Source organism: Anomalospiza imberbis, chromosome 17, assembly GCF_031753505.1.
Source record: "Anomalospiza imberbis isolate Cuckoo-Finch-1a 21T00152 chromosome 17, ASM3175350v1, whole genome shotgun sequence".
NCBI classification, from domain to species: domain Eukaryota; kingdom Metazoa; phylum Chordata; class Aves; order Passeriformes; family Viduidae; genus Anomalospiza; species Anomalospiza imberbis.
The window spans coordinates 4,920,048-4,941,667 of NC_089697.1; the positions used below are offsets into that span (position 1 = coordinate 4,920,048).

Here is a 21,620-nt window from a genome sequence, read left to right on the forward strand (position 1 = left end):
CAAGGAAACTGCTTTTAATCCTGTCTGCTGGGTGTGGGTTTTCCCCAAATCTCATTTCCTATTGTAGGTTCGGATGCCTTCTAACTCCAATTAGCCTTACACAATAAAAACAGAGGGCTGAGTTTCAGAGGATGTCTTGCAGCGGCAGGGGTATCATAACTCAGTGCTGGGCAAGGCTTTTCCATCCTCCATGCTTCCCTTCCCTCCAGAAATTAGGATTTTACCTCCTAAGACATTTTCTACATTTTCTCCTAAGCTTTTCTACAAGCAGTTTAAGGGCTCTTCTACTCTCAGGGTTCACCATTTTCAGTTTTTTTCATCCATGCTGGCTGGAAACCTTCTTCTCTTAATTAATGCTGGAAGTCTGGTACATCCATATAACTCCAAGGTTTAGGGTTTTAAGAAAAATGCCAGGTGTCAGGAGACTCCTCATAAAATCATGACAGTTAGCAAGCTGAATACACAAAGAACAGTCTTGTACCTTTTTTTTTTCTCTCTAAAGTTACTTCTATTTTAGTGTAAGGAATCCTAGAAAGAAAAAGAGAAAAGTGCCCACAATAGATCCTTGTGTCATGAAGCAAACCCTGGAATAAAAGTCTCGTCTCTGTTCCCCTAAAAAGAGGTAGGCTCTGAAGGTGCAGTCTATCAGACAATACACCAGTTTGTAAAGGTATTGGAAACACTTGTTGGAAAAGCCAGAAGCTGCCAGTTGAAAACCGAGGGTTTAAAATGTGAAGGATCAAAATACAGCAACATTAAACCCTTGAAACAGGAAGGCAAAATTGAACAAAGAATCCAGGCTGTGACTGCTTGTCCTCCAGTAATTCTGAAATCTGGTTAAACTTTGAGAGGCCCTGAAATTTCTCCTGGCCAGAACGTGTGTTTATAACTTGAAATAATGATGCTGGATGTTTGACTTTCCATCACAAGGAGATTATTAACATTTTCTCAGCACTGGTGTGTCACGGAATTTAAAACCACTTTTGTGAAGAACAGTGTCATTTTGTAAGCTGTGAAATGTCCGTGGCAGCAAGGCCTGTGAAGATTCTCCCCTCACAGGGGCCTGCCATGGTTCATCCCCATCCATGGAATATTGCAGGTGGCTGTGGGGAAAGGTGGGGATTTTGTCCTGTTTGTTATCACTACCAGGAATTAACTCCTCCATTAACCAGGGATGCTTGGACAGCTGTTAAATTGTCCTTGGTTTGGGTTTTTTTTTCCATTGACAATAACTTTTTCAACATCACAGACATCTGTAGCCAATTTAATCCTGGTCATTCTGCTCCTCTGATTGCTGGGGCTGATCTAGAGCCGAGCTACCATGGGGCCAACCCTCTTAGCAATGTTCTTCTTCAAGGGAAAGAGCTGTTAACCCAAATTACTTGGCAGCTCTAAGAAATTCTAGCAGGTAATTTTTGCAGTGCTGTCAGTCACTCTCAGCCCCCGTGGCTGCACTAGTTGCTCTGAAATAACTACAGTAGCTCTGATCATGAATTACTGTGATTTGTCAGCAGTAATATAAACCCAGGGAGGGTTTTGATGCTTTTGCCAGCAACGTGTGAAAGAAAATATTTGAGTGAAGTTGTCTAAGCCAGGTTGGGTAAAGAAAAGGGGGTTTAAAAAGCTAATCTGACCTGCCCAGTTTTATTTCATGCAGCGGTGAGACCAGCCCACTGTCTGGATTTAAGACCAGTGGATATATTTATTCTTCTTGAATAACTCCTGATGGGTGTTGGACGTCTTCTGCCTGGAAATTATAATACAATTTTGCATACCATCTAAATAATGCAACAACCTACTGTAATATCTCTTTTCTTGGAACAATTTTGTATAACACTGGGAAAAACAAAGCATGTCTCTGAAAACAAAAATGTCCTTCTGACAAGAATTGCTACAATTTGGACAGTGGGAGTTTTTCCACTGCTGGAGAACAGAGCAACAATACCATATGGAGCAGGAGACAGGGAATCCACACCGGTCCTTAGGTTTCAGATCCTGATTTCTCTGCTGAACTGTGCAGAAATTTAATGTCAAAGAGCTATCCAGAGCAATTCCTAGGTTACTGCTGGAAAACCTGAGCTGTGTTTTCTGGGGGTCAAGCAGAAGTTCTCCAAGTTTGCTGAGCTTATTTAAAGAAAAAAGTCAGGTAGCTGCAAAGTGAGTGATAATGATTTTCATTACTATTATATGTACAAATATATATATAGCTATATACATATAAAGTAAAATACGTAATTACATAGTGAGTTATATAAATAATTACAGCTATTTTTCAATCAGCCAGGTGTTAGGAAAATTCCTGTTGAAAGTTCTCATATTGCAGTGAGACCTTGAAGAAGGATGACCACATTTACCTCTGTGTCTCGGGAGCCTCTTGCAGAATTCGGTCCAGTTTTTCCATGGACTCTTTTATAAACCTGTGTCCTCTGGCAAGAGTTTGAAAGGACAGTGCTCCAGTGTGCATTGGACTGACTTTTCTTCCTCCTGCATCTGCATATGCTGTGTGACAGGTAAGTGGCTGAAGGTTAATTGTTACTCTAGGATATTATGTTCCTTCTCTCTCTTGTTAATTCTGGGGACAAGGTGGGGAAAGAAAATCCCTCATACTTGAACCTTGCTGCAAATGTCTCAATGGCTGCTTAAAACAAATGTTTGTCTTAAAAGAAAACAAAGAACAAAACTAAAAGAAAAATAAACAAACAAAAACCCAAACACACACAAAAACACAAAAAATCAAAACTCCAAGCAAACAAACAAACAAAAATGAACAGTCCAAAGGTACTTCTCCTTTATAAAATTTTTGATTAAAAATACAAAAATTTTACCTAATGCTTTTGGTGCGCTTGAAGCTGAGAGAATAGGTCCAAATCAGTCATATCAATTCCTTTTTTTTTTTTTTTGTTGGGGCTTTTTTTTAGCATTATCAGAAGATTTATTTCTTTGCCCCCATCAATGTCAGAGCTTCTCTGTAGCTTAAACCCCTGTTTTACAAGGTCAGAATCACTACAAATAACTCCAAGGATGCCAGGGAGGCACACAGGCAAAGGAGGCATCTTACAAATTTTTTTATTCTCCTGAGTAGAGGAGAAGCCCGTTCTGCTCATTCTGCCTGCAAACTTCTCGGGATGGATGGGAAGAGCAGGAAACGTGGCAGTTTGAAGGAGAGAGAGCAGAGGGCAGAGCTGGCTGGAGCTTGGGGTGTCCATGACCTCCGACCCACTGCCTGGCTGCACGTGGGGCCTGAACGATGCAGCAATTTGGGCTTTTGCTGATCCCCAAAAGTGTTTCCTGCATGGGCTATGGTGTAGATGATCCATTCCCAGCCCAGCTGAAATGGATCAGGGGCAAGGGCAGCTGAAGTGACCGTGGCACCACGCTCCTGGAAGAGGCAGAGCCGTTATTTGGTGCACATTAAGGAACTGCCTGCCAGCACCTGGTGGGTTCATGTCCAGCTCCATCCTTTTAATTTCAGCCTCTCTTTCATCCCTGTGAGCCACAGGGGAGTGAATACGTGAGGGTTTTCTACCCAATTACTCCTCTCTTTAATGGTGTAGGAATCTGGGGAGCTGCTCCATACCTACCTGAGGTGGCGGGAATATTGAGCATCCAGGGAGATTTATGCCCGTGACCTTCTGGCTGTGAGGTGGCAGAGCAGCCCATGCTGTGCTACATCTCATATGCATATTCAAGGCTCGTTTGTTCACAAAAGAAATGCCTGGATTAGAGATGGTTTGAAGGACACTGACCACACAGTTGAAATACACTCAAGTTGCTCACAAATTAGAACTCCATCATTTTTCATAATAAATTGGTAACCACTGCAAATCTACGTGCACCAGGGTTGTTATTGGAAATGCTATGTATTTTATTGGATTGGGAACATTTTGCAGCTATCAAGCTGTCAATTATTTTAGCACAACACAAGGTTTCTCATGATGATGGATGGTGATTCTAAATAATTTTTATAAAGTATTTCTACTTACAGTGGTGTCAGGAAACCTGCCTGCCTGTGAAATATTGTGATTTTTGAAGCACTCACCTGATAACACTCCTTAATTGTGTAACATTAATCTGTGTGTCAATCAAATGCTTGCAGGCTAATATATGGAATTTTTTTTCCTGAGGTTTTCATATAGGGGGGAAAATTAAGATCACAGAAAACTGTTGGCAGCATATGAAGGAAGAAGCAATGCCAGACTTGTAACCAACCATGAAAATGCATGTCATGAAGAATAAAGAAAAGATTAACCTTCTTCACTAATGAACTCTACTTTTATTCAGAAGGAAGATGTCTTCCAGCAATATGTTTTTTTTCTTTCTCTCTATTTCTCCACACTTCTAACACACTGAGTCAAAAAAAGCCCAATTTTACATGTCTTGAGCAGATTCAAACATCTGGGAATAAATAAGGTGCTAGACATTAGATACCTGCTCTTTAAGTTTCAAAGTCCTTTTCAGAGATTAGTAAAAGATATTATTTCATCTCACAGAAATGAAAATTAAGTCATATGAAGCTGCTTTAACCAAAAACACAAAGTTGGAAGCAGAGTATATGAAGTAGTACAACAATGTCCCAAAATACCTGGGAGGTCAAGTACACCAAAAAATACTGCCTTGGACTTACAAGTGTTGTCCACTTTTGCACACAGCCAGAAGGGCTGTGCAGGACAAGAAAAGCTTCAGGGACTACAGCACAGCAAGTCCCCTGCTTTGGTGACACCCCCATTCATCCCTGGCCAAAAAGTGCCACCCCAGAGGAGCTGTCTGTGACTGTCCCTGGGCTGGGGTTGTTGGTGTTACTGCAGCCAGACCTTTCCAAATAAATCCTGTCTCAAGTGGTGCTCAACCCCAGCTCCCCCCTGCTGCTGCTGCTCTTGGCTTTACTGCGTCGAGGTTTGGGGCCATTGCCCCATTTACCTGCTTCTGAATTTGGGGTGAAAAAGGTCCAAAAATTGCAAAGGTGCACCTCCTATGGTCCTACAAAGCCCAGCTTGAAGCAGGATGTGCTGGCCCTGCAGAGTTCTGGTGTTAGCTCCCAGTTTCCATTGCAGAGTAACCCTGCCAGCTCTGGCCCTGCCCCTGCCCTGTCCCCATCCAGCAGCACTGAGCACTGGGAATTCCCAGGGCAGGACTGGACTCTAGGCACTCTGGCACTTATCCCTATTCATACCCCACACAGACTTTTCCAGCCATTAAATTGATTTTAGATGTGCAACCCTGTTTCAGCAATTAAAGAAAAAAACCTTTATAGCTCTTTCGGTTTGAATTGGGTCGGTTTCAAACCCAGGTACTAAAATGGATAAATGGATATCTTGAAAAGCAAAGGAATTACACTGTACTCTGAGCTCCTCTGCATCATGTTATGAAAGACACAAAGATAATATTTGTATAAATTAAAGCTATTGGAGACGTATGGTATTTCAGTTTCTGCTTCATTAAGTTGTCCTCCAGCCCTGAACATCCCTAGATCTATTCTGCAGCACTTTTCTATTTTAAATTTAATCTACCCTGCTGAAGAATGAAAGCTTAAAAGGATATTGCCTCTTTAAATTAAATGTGGAAAAAAAAACAATGGTGGAATTCTTGCTGAAGTGAATGCAATCTATTATATAAGTTCTAGAATTCATAATATTTTTATCTGTCCTTTAGCCTCCCCTCTAGTTCAGCAGTATATTTCTTCACTGTTTCACTAGCACCGCAATTACATTTTTTACATTGATTGTAAGAGTAGAAGAAACCACTGTGACCATTTAATCTGATTTCACATGTATAACAGACCTTAGGATATGTCAGGATTAATTCCTAATTTGATTAAATTTGCTTTTGGAAAAAAATCCAGTCCTTTCCCTACAGATTCCAAGTAAAGGATTAGACATTTGTAACTCCTCGTGAGTTGTTCAAATCACCCATCATTTTAGCTTTATCATGACAAAAAGTTCACTGTTTTGAGGCATGTATTTCATCTTCCTCTAATTTGTAGATATTGGGTTATTCCTCCATGAGGTTTCTTTTTCCCTCTGTGCGGACTGGATGACAATCAAATCACCACTGAAGCTTCTAATTGCTGATTAAAATATCAGGACACTGACATTTTCTCTGTAATCCTCACACTTTTCTCAGAGCTCCATCACCAGCTAAAAAACCATGCCACCCATGCTAGACAGTAAGAGGTGAAGCAAGGATTTAAATCATGTTCTCATGGGGATTGTCCACCCCATTCTGCCCTATACTGGCATCTGCCTCCTTGCCACAAGCAGAATTTTCTCCCAGGGCTGGGCATGCAAAGCTCTCCCTTCAATCAGAGGCCCCAGCTCTGAGGCCTGGGGGGAAGAAGGCAAGGACTGGGTTTGACCCAGCACCCGAAGTGGCCAACAGCCATTCCAGAGGTGCCAACAATTCCAGAGGTGCCAACAGCCATTCCAGAAGGACCAACAGCCATTCCCAGAGTATAAACAGCCATTCCCAGAGTACAAACAGCTATTCCAGAGGGACCAACAGCCATTCCAGAGTGGCCGACAGCCATTCCAGAGTGGCTGACAGCCATTCCAGAGGGACCAACAACCATTCCAGAGGTACAGCCATTCCAGAGTGGCCAACAGCCATTCCAGAGTGGCCAACAGCCATTCCCAGAGTACAAACAGCCATTCCAGAGGTACAAACAGCCAGTCCCAGAGGAACAGCCATTCCCAGAAGTCCAGACAGCCATTCCCAGAGGTGCCTGGCACCATTCCTTCCCTGCTGTGCTCTGGCAAGGCTGCTCTGCTTTGCACAGAGGAACCTGAGCCAGAAAGAGGCTGCAAAGCTGCATCTATAGGTGGATGGGTAGGATGTTACCTGTGCACTCAGTACATAAATCCTGCTGCCACATCTGGTAGATCTGATAGGAATGCTCTGAAAGCACCTTAGCAAATTGAGCCTTAAGCCAGGAGAGGCAGAATAATACCTAATTTTCATGAATGTGAAGTAGACTTAAGCTTGAGAGAGGCAGCTTAAGCTCCCATCCCAGGGGCAGAGCTCCAGGGGCCTGCAGAACTTTACTGCTAATGCTGCTGGTGTCTCCAGCCTGTGAGCTGGAGGGACAGCCTGCTGGAGCTTTTATAAATCTAAACAGAAGGTTTAATTTTCCTAGTTTCCATAATAGGTGTTCAGGTTCTTGGGTGTTTCTGGGCCATCAGATCTTTGAAGGACAGGGGATGGGGAATATTGCAACGTGTCCTGGAGTTATTGTCCTGCTGGTAGAATAGAGCTCCTTTGTAGACAGGTAAGTTCCTAGAAATAGGAGAATATGGGTGGAACACCCACCCAGAGAGGTGGTGGGATCTCCACCCCTGGAGGTTTTCAGGATTTACTGAGGCAAAGCCATGGCTGACCCGATTTGGTGTTGGCTACAGTCCTGCTTTGAGTGGGAGGCTGGGTGAGAGACCTCCTACCAACACTTCTGTCATGTGGGAGCATGGTGGGACACATTCAGGGAGGGTTTTCCAACATCATCTTGGAGTCATCAGCAGGTTCCCTAATGGAAAGCAGCTCCTCCTGCACTCAGACTACGAAAGAGGGCTCTCATGGGTGTTCTCAGTGAAAGTGCCCTGGGAAAAGGCAAGTGTAGGCCAGGGAGGGGAAATTAAACTGTGTCACTGAGAATAGCAATTAAAGAAGCCAACTGAGATTTCAAGGAAAAAGCCTAAATCTATAGGGTAGATTAGTTAATTAAAACAGAACCATCATCTCCAGGCCCCTTTCATTCACAGAAAGCTTCTGTTTCTTGCTAAAGGCATATTGAACTGGCAACAGTAGCTCAAGACAACTGTGGTTGCTTTTGGAATGAAGTTGTTAGTTCAGAAGAGGAACACACCCCTTCCCTGGAGTCCCAAGTTCTTGGCTGGATGAGATTCCAGCCCTGCTGTACTGCGTGTTCAGGGTGGAGCAAGTGATTCAAGCAAAGGCAGATACTGGTTACAGCTTAATTGCCGCTGATTTATCTCTTCCCTGAGTTCAGCTATCCCCTGGCAGAAGCACCTAACCCCCTCTGGAGGCTGGGGTCAGCCTCTAGCCCCAGCAAGTCCAATGTCTAAATTCCCACAGACTCTGTTCTTCCAGGAATGCAGTTGTGTTTTATGCACAACAGGGCCTTCACTGCATTTCTTCTGCACCTCCTTTGGATGCCAGCAGCAGGTTCACTCACCACATCCATTTGCTGGTCAGCTCTGAACCATCTCTGAGTGGGGCTGTTCTCCCACAGATGATATTTATGAAAGGGAATACATTGTAGGAAGACTTGAGTAGATTTTGGGTCCACTGCTGCTGGAGCCCGTGGGTAACAAAGCAAAGCACCAGAAAAAGCTTGACATTCAAAGCTGTTTTGTTTTGGTTTTAACTGGAGGAGGATTTTTTCCTCCCACTTAATGAAAAAGGTCTTTTCCTTGCCATAACCAAGAAAGGACGCTGCAGCACTTGGCAAACCAACTTCTATTAATGCATTTGCTGGAAATGTTTATACTTTACTCCTGACAACTGTCTTGACTATACCGAGCATTGCACTGTACCTTGCATAATTCTGACATGGGAGCAAAGTCCTTGTGGAGGAGGTGACAGTGTCATTCCCTGGGACTTTTTTTTCTTTTTATGTCTGTCCCTTGTTGTAGTCATGGACAATACCTTGTTTTGGAAAATATTTTCCTGCTCTCCAGGGGTTCACTTTCTCCTCCAGTTGAATTTAACAACAGGAGGAGAATCTTTGCAGAGAGTGAAGAGAGGAGGGAGGAAATGCCATCAGAGCAGGGAAATCACCACAACCTTCCATGCAAACTGGCAGATGTTTAACAAGGGGTTCTCTGCCTTCCTCCAAAACTCCCCTTCTGCAGCATGTTGCCTGGAAACCCTCTGCTTCTTCCCCTTTCACATTTAATTACTGCAAATTGCTGAAAACTTTATCTAAACTCCTATCAGACAGACAAATCACCATTTGATTAAGGCAGACAAATGGTCCTAAGCAATTCCAAAAGCTGATTTTTGCATGCTTTGGGGTTTTGGAGGGTTTTTCCCCTTACTGTCGGGATTCAACCCAGCACTTCCCAAGCTGAGTAACAGGAATCTGGGCTAATTCAGGAAGGGCCTTGCTCTCTGATTTTGTATATGACTAGAAGATAAGAAAGGATGTAGACAGAGATTAGCATAAGAGACTTGTTAAATGAATATGAATGGGTCCTCTGGCAGCTAAACAGATGGTGGCTGCTCACTGGCCCCTGTGAAGCGGTGCTGCTGCTGGGGTTATCCTTGCACACGGCTGTCCCCGGTACAACCTGGCTTCTCTCCCGCAAGCCTCCGAGGAGCGGCGGTGAAACACAACCCGTCCGGGGCAGGATTTACTCTTTGCCCCCAGCCTGTGTGTTTGCAGGCTGGAGGTGGGGATGACACGCGGCGTGGGGAGGCAGCCGGAGGGCACTAACCCGTCATCTCGGTGCCATGCAATGCCGCCGCTGAGTCAGAGGCTGTCGCTCGGCGGTGGTGCCGGGGCTGGCACGGCTCCCTGACACCGAGGTGGCATCCACGCAGGTGTGGCTTCACGGCGCTGCAGTTCCCAGAGCAGAGCCTGCAGGCCTGAGCCCAGCTCCTACACGGAGCAGGAGGCGTGCGGGTGCCTCCCGGTGCAAAGATCCATCCACCCCACGGAGACAGCAACACCTCTGACAGGAAGGGCAAACGAAAGGTTTGAAGGTTTGGAAGCCTCTCTCTCACACGAGGCACTCAAACGAGAAGATGAGTGTGAACAAGGAGCCGAGCTCCAGAGTTTGATTGTGGTTGTCTTTTTTGAAGGAGTTCCATCAAAGGCCATGAGATGCACACTCTGGGCGTCATCTGCAGTCTCCCCCAGGACCTTCTCAGCTTGGGGAACAGGCTGCACCACGAAGCTGCTGGGAATAATTCACTCTGTAGTGACTGGAGTCTCCAATTTAGAGAGGCCGGACAAAGCAGAAAGACTAAATCACTTTTTTCAGCAGATGACTTCTAGCAAGAATAGTCTTCCCCAGGTCAGGAATGCAGGCAAACCTGACCCGAGGGCTGGCTGCCCTCAGGGTTTGCTTTTATTATTATTTTTTCCCTTTGACATATGCCTGGCTGCTGATTCCACTGCTACCCAGCTTTCACTGCCTCTGCAAAGCACAACGAACCGCAGAGGCTCCAAAGAGTTAATTCAGACTGAAGACAAGAAGCAAAACAGCACCCTAGAGCCAGGCTTTTCCCCCCTGCTTGTGCGAATCCCTGTTCCCATCCAGCTCTGCACACTTGCAGCTCTCCCAGTTAACAGGTTGTTTGTCTTTCAGTGGATGGGAGGGAGTCTGTGTAAACCTCCATGCAACTGACTTTAATTACCTGCCAAACCTGCACCAGGGCATAAGCCCACATATTGTATGTGACATTACCAGTAGAGCAAGTACTGGAATGCAGGGGCTAGAATAATTTGACAGCTAACATAAAGCACCATGATTTATATTTTGGTTATATTGGGATTTTTCCCCCTCTTTGAGCACTCATATAAATATTTACTTGGATCCTAGGACCTTGCTTAACCCTCACAGTGCCACATTTCATCTTCTTCCTTTTTTCTTTTTTTTTTTTGTTTTGTTTTTCAGCAGCTACTCCAAAAATGCCTTTCATTTTAAAACACAGAAGATTTAAACCAAAAATAACTTCACCTTTAAACTGTTTCATCTGTAAACAATGTGATTCAGTAATCTTTATATATTTACTGTAGACTTCAATTGAAAACAGATTATGGCAAAGGGTTTATTTTAAAAGATACATGACTTTTTAGTAGGAATACTGGGTTTAGATTCTGAAGCAGACATCAGCTGATGCTTCTGCTTTGTTTTAAATTTTACCCAAGCTATTTTATTAATTATTGAGCTGAGTAGCATGACTATATGGTCTGTTTATTTCAAATTTAAACTTCTCTGCTATTTAAGGATTCTTTTTCTTTTGTGTCACCGCATGGTTTTAGTCTCCATGCAGCAGGGCAGAAATCACTGCATAAGAGAGTTCTGGTAATGCTGCAAATCAGAAAGCCACGGACTTTATTGTTATCATCATGATTCCTGTCTGTCTATCAGACTTGAGGATGAGTCATTTATTACACAGCCCCAGAGGCTCTCAGGTATTTGCTTAATACCCTGCTCTTTTGGGTGCCTGACTTGAGAGAAGTGAGGATCTGGAAATACCCTTTCAAAACCATGTTCTGGCACCAAACACCTTTGCTACCCCTTCCACCCCTCTGTGGACTGGGTTAAGCTGTCACTGCACAAAACCAGTGCTGGCCCTGGTGAATTTGTGTTCTTCAGCCCTTGAGATCCACACATGCTCTCACAGACCAGCGCAGAGCAGCCACTGCAATACCCAGAATAAAACACTTGATCCAGGGGTCAAGGCTGACATAAAAATAAGGATGGCCTGTGTCAGGAGGAGTTTAGCAGTCCTCTCTTTTTGTCTTGAATGCACTCAGTTTATCAGCCTCAGCCACTGTGCAGGCTAGAGCTGATATTACCACTGCAATTGCACTAACACAACGTGTGGAGCTGGATGTCATTGGGCAAGGAGCCAGAGGGGGACCAGACTGAGGAGAAATGTTAAAGCTTTCCTTCAGGGTTGCATGAGCAGAGATTTCAGACTCAAAATCCTTTTTTTTCATGTAATTGTTGGCTGCTTTAAATAGGGGGAAAATGCAGGTCTGGAAGCTGTGAGGGCCTATGTTAGCTCAGAGACCTGTTTATAATTACATGTTCCCTTTCTCATGTTTGCAGAAGCTTTAGGTAATAAGTGCACCACAGCAGAGGAGCAAGGAAGAAGCAGTTAGCTGAAGAGCAAGGGGCAAGTTTATTGCCCTCTGTAATTTCTTTTGTGATTAGGCTCCCTGAACCAGCAGGAAAGTTTCATCTCCATTCCACAGGAAATAAAACAGCAACCATGGACACACAGCATTAGAGGGGCTTGTGCTGCCTTCCCACCTTGCTATTTATTCCCTGGTGATCAGTGATCCTGTGCTCCAGCTGTGTGATGGGAGGACAGGCAGCACAGCCAGAGGAGCTGGTCAGGCTGAGCCCTGCTCCCAGGCTGCAGCTCACCACAACCCTGTGAGAGGTCAGTGGCTTCCTTTAATAAATTACCTGAATTTCTGCTGGAGAAGGAGTAAGTACTGTTTATTTTTATTAATGCAGATTTCAGGTGCTTGGCACCAATTTCTTGCCACACTTACTTCAGAAAAAAAAATTGTGTTGACCACAGTGCCCTTGTCACCGTGTGTTTAATATCCTTTATAAAGCCAGGAGCACCTTTCTGGAAATAAATGAAGTCTCATTAGTGGGAAGTCGAGGCTGAAGCAGAATCAGAGCTTTACATTTTATCAGAGGGAGGTTGCAGGCTTCGATAGACAAATACAGGCACAAGCAATGCCCGAATATTTGCAATCCATGTGTGTTATTGCAATACTGGATGAAAACATCCCAGTTTAGAAATAATCCCAGCTCTGTATTTGTGTGAACATGTCCTAGTATCTCCTGGCACTGCAGTAAATGCCAGAGTCTGCAGAGAGGGTACGGTTAAAATGGTGTATTAGAGCAGCACTGTGACATTGGCAGTGGAGTTTTCTCTGGTATAAACCTTCACCCACTGCCTCCAACAACGAGGGAAAAGGCAGAAGAAATAAGTTTGAGATGTTTCTTTAAAGAAAGCACTAAACTTGGTAAAAGGACACAGCTTTGCTACCTTGCTCTCTGCCCCTCATGCCTCAGGATATCATAAATTTTTGATACCAATAAAACAGAATTTTTGATGAGCTGCTATTTTGCATTAAAGCAACTTTACATGCAAAGATTGCATAATAGGAAGTAAAATTGAATTTTGCCTCAGAACAAGTTCTTATTATTAATTTAAGTGTTTTTTTATATATTTTAGCAGCAGCTTATCATTCTATATATTTAATTTCTTTCAAGTGAGAACACTTAGCATTGGTTTCCTTGTCTAAACAAATCTTTTAAGAGAACACATGTATAAAGTGGAAATGCAGTGTTTTGAATCTGTGCCTTAAGACAAATAGTGAAACTTTAAAAGGGGTAATAAAAAAACTAGGAGGACAAAGGACAACTATCTCTAAAACCTACCAGCAGGCTCCTTGGGACAAAAAACGTGTCACTTCCTCTATGTGGAATAATTTTTCCCCTCTTTACTGCAGTGTTTGTTCAAATCATATTGTGGCAAAACTGTAAGTACATAACCCTCCATTGGAGTGGCTCTGTTTAAGGCAAAGGATTTGCAGTACCTTAGGTCTCAAGTATAGCACAGTCCATTTCTAACACTTCCACACGCCGTGATGCACAGGACCAGCTCACAAATATAAATTGGCTCTTCCCTGTCCTGGATGCATTAGCAAGAAAATGTTTTGCAGCACTTCCCGCTGCATTCAGAATTTACTACTGAAAGCCACTTTTTAAAAATCAAGAAAAGGCAGAGCTTGTAAGGTTTTTTACCCCCCTCTTCTTGTCCTTCTTCTTGCATGAAACAGAAGACCAGTGTGGGACCCTACCAGACCACTGCATGCAGTATTACTGAACACACCATGCAGGATTATGCAATAAGTTATTTACAGTGTGTGTACCTATATAACTTCAGACTTAATGGGGTGAAACATCATGATTTAAAAGGGAAAAAAGCAAGGGAGAAAAAAAGAAAGAGGGAGAAAGGGGGAGGAAAGGAAGAGAGGAAGAGAGAAAAAAAGAAGAAAAGAAAAGAAAAAAAGAAAAGAAAAGAAAAGAAAAGAAAAGAAAAGAAAAGAAAAGAAAAGAAAAGAAAAGAAAGAAAAGAAATTGGAATTTCTGCAAATAGAGATTAAAAAAATACAAGAAGGACCTAAGGACCCCGGGAGCCGAGGCAGGGGAGGATGCTGGCAGCAGCAGCCGGGCACTCGGTATCTCCGCGGCCGGCGGAACGCAGCGGGCTCCCCGCGGAACCTGCGCACGGCGCTGCGCGGCAGCGGAGCCGGAGAGGGCTCCCGAGCGCTGGGGATGTTTTAGCTGTCCTCCCCGAAACCCGACACACCCAGCCCCGAAGAGCTTCCCTGACCTTGGTCTGTCAATCACCGGCACTGAGCAGCCTGCTAGAGCCAGGCGGGCACTGCGCCAGCCCGAGGGAGAATGAGGAAGGGGGCGGGGGGGAGGAAAAAAATTAAACCCTAAACCAGCTGGGAACAGTTATCTCGCAAGCCCTGGCTCATCCTTATAACACATCTCGCCTGCCCACCTCAATACGGAGCAGCACATCTGCCGGCCGGCAGCAGCGCTCAGCATCTCTGGAAAGTCTTAGAGTGATGTTTCTATCTTTAGTTCAAAACATCTTTTTAGTCTTAGATGTCTCTGTTTTGGAATTAAAGACAATCAGCTTTATACACTCTCCTGGAGGGGAGGAGGGAAGGGACTATTGAGAGGAGTCTATTAAACGGCTGGCAGCGATAGTCTGTAAGCTCTGTGTCAGTAAATGGGGGGGTGAGAGGGGGGCTGTTGCCAATTGTGTTTCCTGTCTGAGTGTCTCGTTCAATTCTGGGAGCAGCCGTAGCCGGTCACCTCTGTCCCGGCGGGGGGTGCGGACCTCGCTCTAGCTGTTAGCAACAGCTCTTACAAAACTGCGAATTCAAACAAAATAATACGATTTTCACTGAAGGGAATCGTCCTCCTGCACTACATGAGATCACACAGTGAACCGCCGTCCGGCAGCCAAATTTAGCGGGGCAAACCTTGGGCCCTTCCCCCTCATACGCCCCATCATCCGCGGGTGCGGGGCAGCTGCCGGTCCCCGCCGGGCCGCTCTCGGGGGTCTCCCATCAGCGCAAAGGCTCCGCCGCTTCTCTCCCAGCGCATCCCCGAGCCCCCGAACCCCTGCTCCGGCCGGGCGTGCACAGGCCCGTCCGAGTCCCGGTCCCGGTCTCAATCCGGTTCTGGTCCTGTCTCTCTGCCGCCCCGACCCCATTCTCTCCAAGGTTTCAAAGCGAGACCCGGGGTGAGGGGCCTTCACACCCGGATTTTGGGGAGACAATTTGCAGTATCTTCGCTCCGGAGAGCGCCGAGGGCGAGTGCCGTGTCGCCGGCCCGGTTCCCGGAGCGGGAGGTGGGTGGTCAGCGCTCGGCCCTTCCGAGCCGGGCAGCGGCTGCCGCCTCCAGCCTCCTCCGAGCGCAGGGAACGCCCGGGCCGGCTGGAGCTACAACAGCTCCAGGGACCGGAGCGGGACCCCGGCCCCGGACAGGGGGTGCGTGGGGACAAGTGGCGCAAAGGACGGGCAGAGGGGCCACCGGCCAAGCAGCATGCCCGGAGCGGGGGAAGAAGAGGGGCTTGGGCAGGATGCGAGCTCTGTCCCCCGCTGCTGACAGCAAATTCTCCGCGCTCCGGGGCAAGCGGGGAGCCCCGGGCGGGCGGCCCCCAGCTGACCCGCGCAGCCCCCGCTGCCGGGGGAGCACCCCGCGGGCAGGCCGGTCCCGGGAGGAAAAAGAGGGGCAAAAAGGAGTTTTCCCTTGGCTTCAAGTAGCTCCTCTCCGTGCTGCCCCTGTCTCGTGTCAGCCCTTCGCCGGTCGGTGATGAACGGCGAGAGATCAAAGTCGATACCCGCGGATGGCAATAGGCGAGCGGAGCCGAGGGGAGGGGAGGGGTCCCCCCTCGCTGCTGGGCTCTCCCGGGGGTGCCGGCAGCGGGGCACAGGCGGGCGCTGCCCGCCCCGGTACCCGCGGGCTGCCTGGCCCCGGGGCCGCTGCCGCGGCCCTCAGGGCAGAACCTGCCCAGCCGCAGGCCGGGCCGAGCACAAGTGCGGGTGGGTTTTGGCCCCTCGGTGTGCCAAAGCCCCCGCGAGCCGCCTGTGCGGACAGAGGAGCCGGCCTGACCCCCGGCCGAGAGAGAGGGAGGGACCCGCGGCCCGGAGCCTGCTCCTCGCAGCGCCCGCGGGGCCGAGCCCGGCCGGTCCCGGTCCCACCGACTCGGGCTGTGCCCCGGTGGGACTCGGTTGCGTTTTGATTTTCTTTTAAAAGGAATAAATTAAAGCCCAGGAGCGGTGCTGGGCCAGCAGAGCCCCGGCCGCCCGGGCCGTGCCGCGGGGCTGCCCCGCCGCTGACACCGTTCTGTGGTGGGAATCTGGAGGGCTTTTCTAAGGCCTGTTTTTCCTACTTTTTTTCGTTGTTGTTGTTGTTCAATTAGCCCTAGTGATTTATTCAATGCATGCATGAGGGGACATTAATATGCGGTGGCAGTTCCCACAAACAATATTCCTCTCAGGCTTTCTGCAGCCATAGCATTTACTGGCAAGGGGGGAGGCTATACAGGGAAAGCCAGGCTCTCCCAGCCTTTTCCTCTGCAAACTCCTGTCCCCCTTGGCAGGGCAGCAGGGTACGAGCTTGTTCTCCGGGCCTGACTCGTGTAGCCGGGGGGCTGGGACGGGCCCCGGCCCCTTCCAAGCTCCTCCAGCTCAGTGGCTGGCCCAGCTGGCTCTGACAAGGCAGGGATGTGGATGGGATTTAAGAGGGGCGGGGGGGGGCGGTTTAAGTTGCTGCACTTGCCTTTAAATTACTTTTTCCACATTCTGTCCTTAACCTGTTTGTCCTTCAAAAGCAATTAGTGCCATCCCTGCAAAGAACAGCTCGCTGCTGCTGGGATGAGGGCAGGGCAGAGAGAACCTATTTTTTCTGGTTGTGCGATACCTTGGATTTTGTTTTTAGGAGGGATTTATAGTTCAACACCACTTTCATACTTTGAGAGCAGCAGAGCTCAGACACGCTGCGACCCGACTCGGAGAGTACCTTTCCCACACCCAGGCAAGGACTGGGGGCGATTTTTAACCTCCTCCTCCTCCTCCTTCAACTTAGGGAGTTGTGCGGTTGTTGCAGTGAGAGCAGCTGAGGGATGGCGGTAGAGTTGCGATGTGCTGAGCGCTTGGGGGTGGCGGGGAGAGATCTGTCCCCTTCTCCACATGCATCTAACGAGTCTTCGGGAGGAGGAAAAATAAAAAACAAACAACCCCAAAACGGAATAAATACAGTGTGCAGATGGAGAGAAGGAAAGTGAATGTGCAACCCGGATCTCAAAGGAGCTGGGTAAAGGACAGACTTGTCCAAGTCCTCTCCTTTTCTAATGAAAAAAAAAAGAAAAAAAGGAAAGAAAGTGCCTGTCGTCAGCGGTCCCCCGCTGTCCCCGCCCGGGGGTGGCTGGGCCGGACAGTCCCGCTGCCGGCGGGGCAGCGGAGCGCCGGGCGGACACCCCGGCAGGGCCGGGCCCGGCGCGGGGCTCCGCCGCTCCGCTCGCCCCGGAGGGGCTGGGGTGATGCTCCCCCTGCCAAGGGCGAGCTCCCACCCAGGCAGAGGAGGGGGAAGGCTGAGCGCTCCTACCCTGCGAGCAGCAGCGTTCCCGAGAGGGCAAAGCAGCCCCCCGCCCCCCCGGGCCGCAGCAGGGTGGGGACGGACGGGCCACAGCACAGACGGGGCCACAACTTTTCCTTTCTTTCGGAAGACGAGGCGTCAGAGAAGCAGGTCCCTCCAAGAAATACCATTTCAATGATTTTAATAAGCAAAATAGGAAACAATTTTAATAACCAAAAACAGAAACCAGTCTGAATAAAACTACAATAGACCAGGTTTTTTAATATTTTTCATATCATAAGCAGGATTTGAAATTGATCCCTTCAGAACTTTACATGAAATAAAAACAATTTTTTCCGCTGCTGCAATGTTTTGATTTCAACACAGTTGAATCAGTAAAAACCAAAGATCGTTTTCTGATGCATGACTAATATCCACAATATTTAAAACTGCAAGCACCATGCTGTTCATTACAATCTTGTTATTACTGTTAATTTATAAACTAATACAAACTTAAAATGCATCCGGCCAGCAGTGCCAGCTATCCTAAAAGGAAACTAAAAAATAAGTTTTCATTTTGGTATTTTTGTCAGTGCAACGTAAATCCTTTTACTGACCTGCAGGAGGAAAAAAAAGTAATAAAAACACCCATAAGACTCCAAACTACTACTACTATACAACTGCAAATAAATTTTGGCTAAAACTTTCACTCGCTGCATAGGGAAGCAGAGAAGCAGATTACAAATCATTGCAAAAGAATACACTTAAAAGTTGCAGTATGTCTTCTTAAAAAAATGTTTTAGATTTAAATGCTTTCCCAGCCCACTCATCAGCTGCTGCCATTGAGAAACCCAACTTCAGTGGCGACACGGAGCCCTCGCTGCTATCACAACTTGACTCCTAACGAGGAGGGTTTGGGGTTGTTTTCTCTCTTTATATACCGAAAATCTAGGGGCAGGTTTTTATTTTGTTGTTGTTGTTTGTTTGTTTTTTGTTTTTGTTTTAATGGAACTGGTATCTTGTCCGTCCTTCTCTTCCTGAATGTACAATCAGAAGGGAAATTATCTGGCCAAGCCTAACCACGCAGGCTGGGAATTGTCCTGGAGGAAAGAGCTTCGCTGCCACTTTAAGGCATGGAGTAGGTTCTAGTGACCGAGGAGGGTTTTTCCATGTTAAGTTTAGGTTTGTCAATGCTATTCAGGCGTTTTTGCTTCTGCCCCAACAAACAAAAACCAAAATGAAAACTAACAGAAAAAAAAAATACAACTTAAAAGTGCACCAGATATACAAAGTTGTTTTTTTTCTAATGCAAAATGCCCATAACTTTTTTTTTCCTTTAAGTATCTCTTTAACACCAAACAAACCGTATAACCAGCCTGCTGAAATGTTATTTTGTTTTTTGTGTATTTTTCTCCTGTACGGTTTGAAGTAGCAGATATTTACAAGCTAACAACCATAAAAGAAAACAAGAGCAAAACCAACGAACAAAACTGCACAAGCAGTAAAAAGTTCGATAACTTGTGATGCTTTTCTTATTGATGAAACAAAACAACAACAGAAATCTATGATCGATGATCAACATGCTATAGTTAAACAAGAAAATGGTACAAAATAGAAATTATTACCATACATGTCCAGCATGCAGGATTAATATTTTTAATGCAGATTTTCGTATTTTTCTATATAATCAAGCAGGCAATAAAACTGATGAGTTTTTTTTTTTCATTCTTTCATTCTTTCTTTTCTTAGATTGAATGTCCCATCTGAGTCCTGTAACTTATTTCTCAAGGCAGGCAATATATGAAGAGTTTGCATATATTGTCCTTTTTATTTATTCTCTTTTTCCAAGCAGGTAAATTGTGCATGAGATGGTGCTGAATATGTCCTCTCTCTTTCCAAGCAGGCAGTATGTTATAGATGGCTTGTTCATTGTCCTTTTTTATTATTATTCTTTTAAAGTCCATCTCGCTCTGCAAGCAAGCGATCTATAAAACGCTTCACTTGTCCTTTTCTCCTTTGCCTCTCTCTCTCTAACTTGCACACGAAAGTCAAAAAGTTGCACTTTTCCTCTCCCATCCCCACCCCCAGCCTACTTTTCCCACAGCTACTCTAGAAGACTGGATGCTGCAAAAAAAAAAAACAAAAATCAAGTCTCTATTTTTCTCTCCTCCTTTCTCTCTAGTCAAGCAGACGGATGGATGGAGATGTCAGAGGAGGATGGGAGCGGGGGGGAAGGTGACAGGGGTCAGGTTTGGGGGGTGGGGGGTTTTTGTTTGTTTTTTAATTATTTTTGTTAAGCACTCACATGAAGAACTCAGGGGAAGACGGGTTGTCACTGGTGGAGCCGGCCTCTCTGAAGCCGTTGCTGGCAAGTTTCTCACACTTGAGCTTGTAGGCGTCTCTCTCTCTGGCGAGCCGGGTCACTTCTTGCTTGAGCTGTTCCACCTGCTGAATGAGCTGCGTCTTTTCGTTCTCCAGGTGGTGTTTCTGCTGGACACGTTTATACCTGCAGGACTGGGCATAGCCCCTGTTCTTCAAGGTCCTCCTCTTCTGCTTGAGGCGGATCACCTCATCTTTGGTGAAGCCTCGGAGGTGCCTGTTGAGCTCCCTCACAGACATGGACACCAGCTGGTCATCTGAGAACCGGTCCTCCACGCTGCTGGAGGGGGGATGCTGCTGGTGCGAGTTCTGGAGCTGCTGGGAGGAGCTGGAGGAGGTGGAGGGAGTGGGAGAGGCCTGGTGGTGATGATGATGGTGATGGTGAGGGTGCCCGCTGCCGGCCAGGTCTTCGTGAGTGACTGCGGGATACTGGTGGTGGTGTTGGTGATGGTGATGATGATGGTGGTGGTGGGCCCGGAAGCCCTCGAAGCCCTGCAGCTGCTGGGACACCTGGTGGGACCCAATGAGGGCTTCGACAGCGTCCTCTGGGGTGAGGTTCAGCGCCTCGGGGTTCATCTGCTGGTAGCTGTTGGCCATCCAGTACAGGTCCTCCAAGTGGGTCTTCTGCTCGGTGGGGCTGAAGCTGGGCGAGGAGGGCACGGAGCTGCAGGGGGTGCTGATGGGGGTGGAGGAGACGGAGCCGGCCGGCTGCAGGCGGGTGCAGTGCCTGCCCGAGCGGTCGCTCCTGCCCAGGGGCTCCTTCTTCACGTCGAACTTCATCAAGTCGAAGTCGTTCACGTACTCCATGGCCAGCGGGCTAGTGGGCAGCTCGGCTCCGATGCTGAGCTCTCCGGCCATCGCTGTCTTGCGGGCACCTCTCCCGGCGGAGGGGGCTGGAGACCTCACCCCAGCGCTCAGTCTGGCAGAGGGCTGGCCGCGCTCTCCTATTCCAAACCAACTTTGGCTTTCAGCTCTCGCTTCCTTTCCTCTGCTCCCCCTCCTCCGCCGCCTCCTTCTCCCGGTTTCTGGGGCTTCTTCGGTCCGGAGCAACAAAGCCAAGGACGAGCCGGCCCCCGGGGCCGCCTGACTGGCTCCTGGCTGTCGGTATCAGCGTTCGCCCCGCACCGCGGGCTGCGGCAGCTCCCGGCTCCGAGGCGCCCGGCCGCAAGGAGAAAGGAGCGGTAGCAGGAAGGGCAAAAGCAAAACAAAACAAAGATGCTGCCTTCGGCTCTGTGCAGGAAGAAGAAGGTCGGTGCGAACGCCCAGCCCGTGCCCCCGGCCGGGTTTTGTAAGTCCGGAGCCCCCTCCCCGCGGCAGCCGAGCCCGGAGCCTGCCGCAACTTTCCAGCCCGAGCGAGCGCCGGGGCAGCGCACGGGCTACCGGCGGCGGCGGGGCTCTGCACGGGAGTTTCGGTGGCTCTGGCAGCGCAGGCGAAGGGGAGGGAAAAGGGGGAGGAAGGAGGGGAAGGAGGAGGAAAAAAAAAAAAAAAAAAAAAAAAAAAAAAGGAGGAGAAGGGGGACGAGCACAGCCCAGGTCTCTGCTGTAGCTGCCGCCGCCAGCGCTCGTTGTGCAGCTGTGATCACAGTGCAGCCCCCCTTGGCTTCTTATACGGCCGTGCCCGCCGAGAGCGCGGCGGGGGCCGGGGCCGGCGGCGGCCGCGCCAATGGCAGCGCGGCGGCGGGGCCGGGCGGGGCCGGGCCGCGCCGTGACAGCTCCGCAGCGCCAGCTGAGCGCCCGCCGCTCCCAGCCCGCACCTCCGGGCTCTCCCCGGCTCCCCCTCCAGCACCCGTGCCTTCCCAGTTATTTATTTATTTAGCTGTTTATGTGTTTATTTATTTATTTCTCTGCTCCCTTCCTCCTATCCTT

General features: G+C 47.8%; 1 protein-coding gene across 1 annotated transcript; it reads right to left on the reverse strand.

The window, feature by feature from the left end:
- Positions 1-17,562: 17,562 nt before the first annotated feature.
- On the reverse strand, positions 17,563-21,336 carry MAFB (MAF bZIP transcription factor B). Its single transcript, XM_068207518.1, has one exon. It carries the CDS (start codon positions 20,610-20,612, stop codon positions 19,677-19,679), a length of 936 nt encoding a protein of 311 aa, XP_068063619.1. The 5' UTR covers positions 20,613-21,336; the 3' UTR covers positions 17,563-19,676.
- Positions 21,337-21,620: the final 284 nt, after the last annotated feature.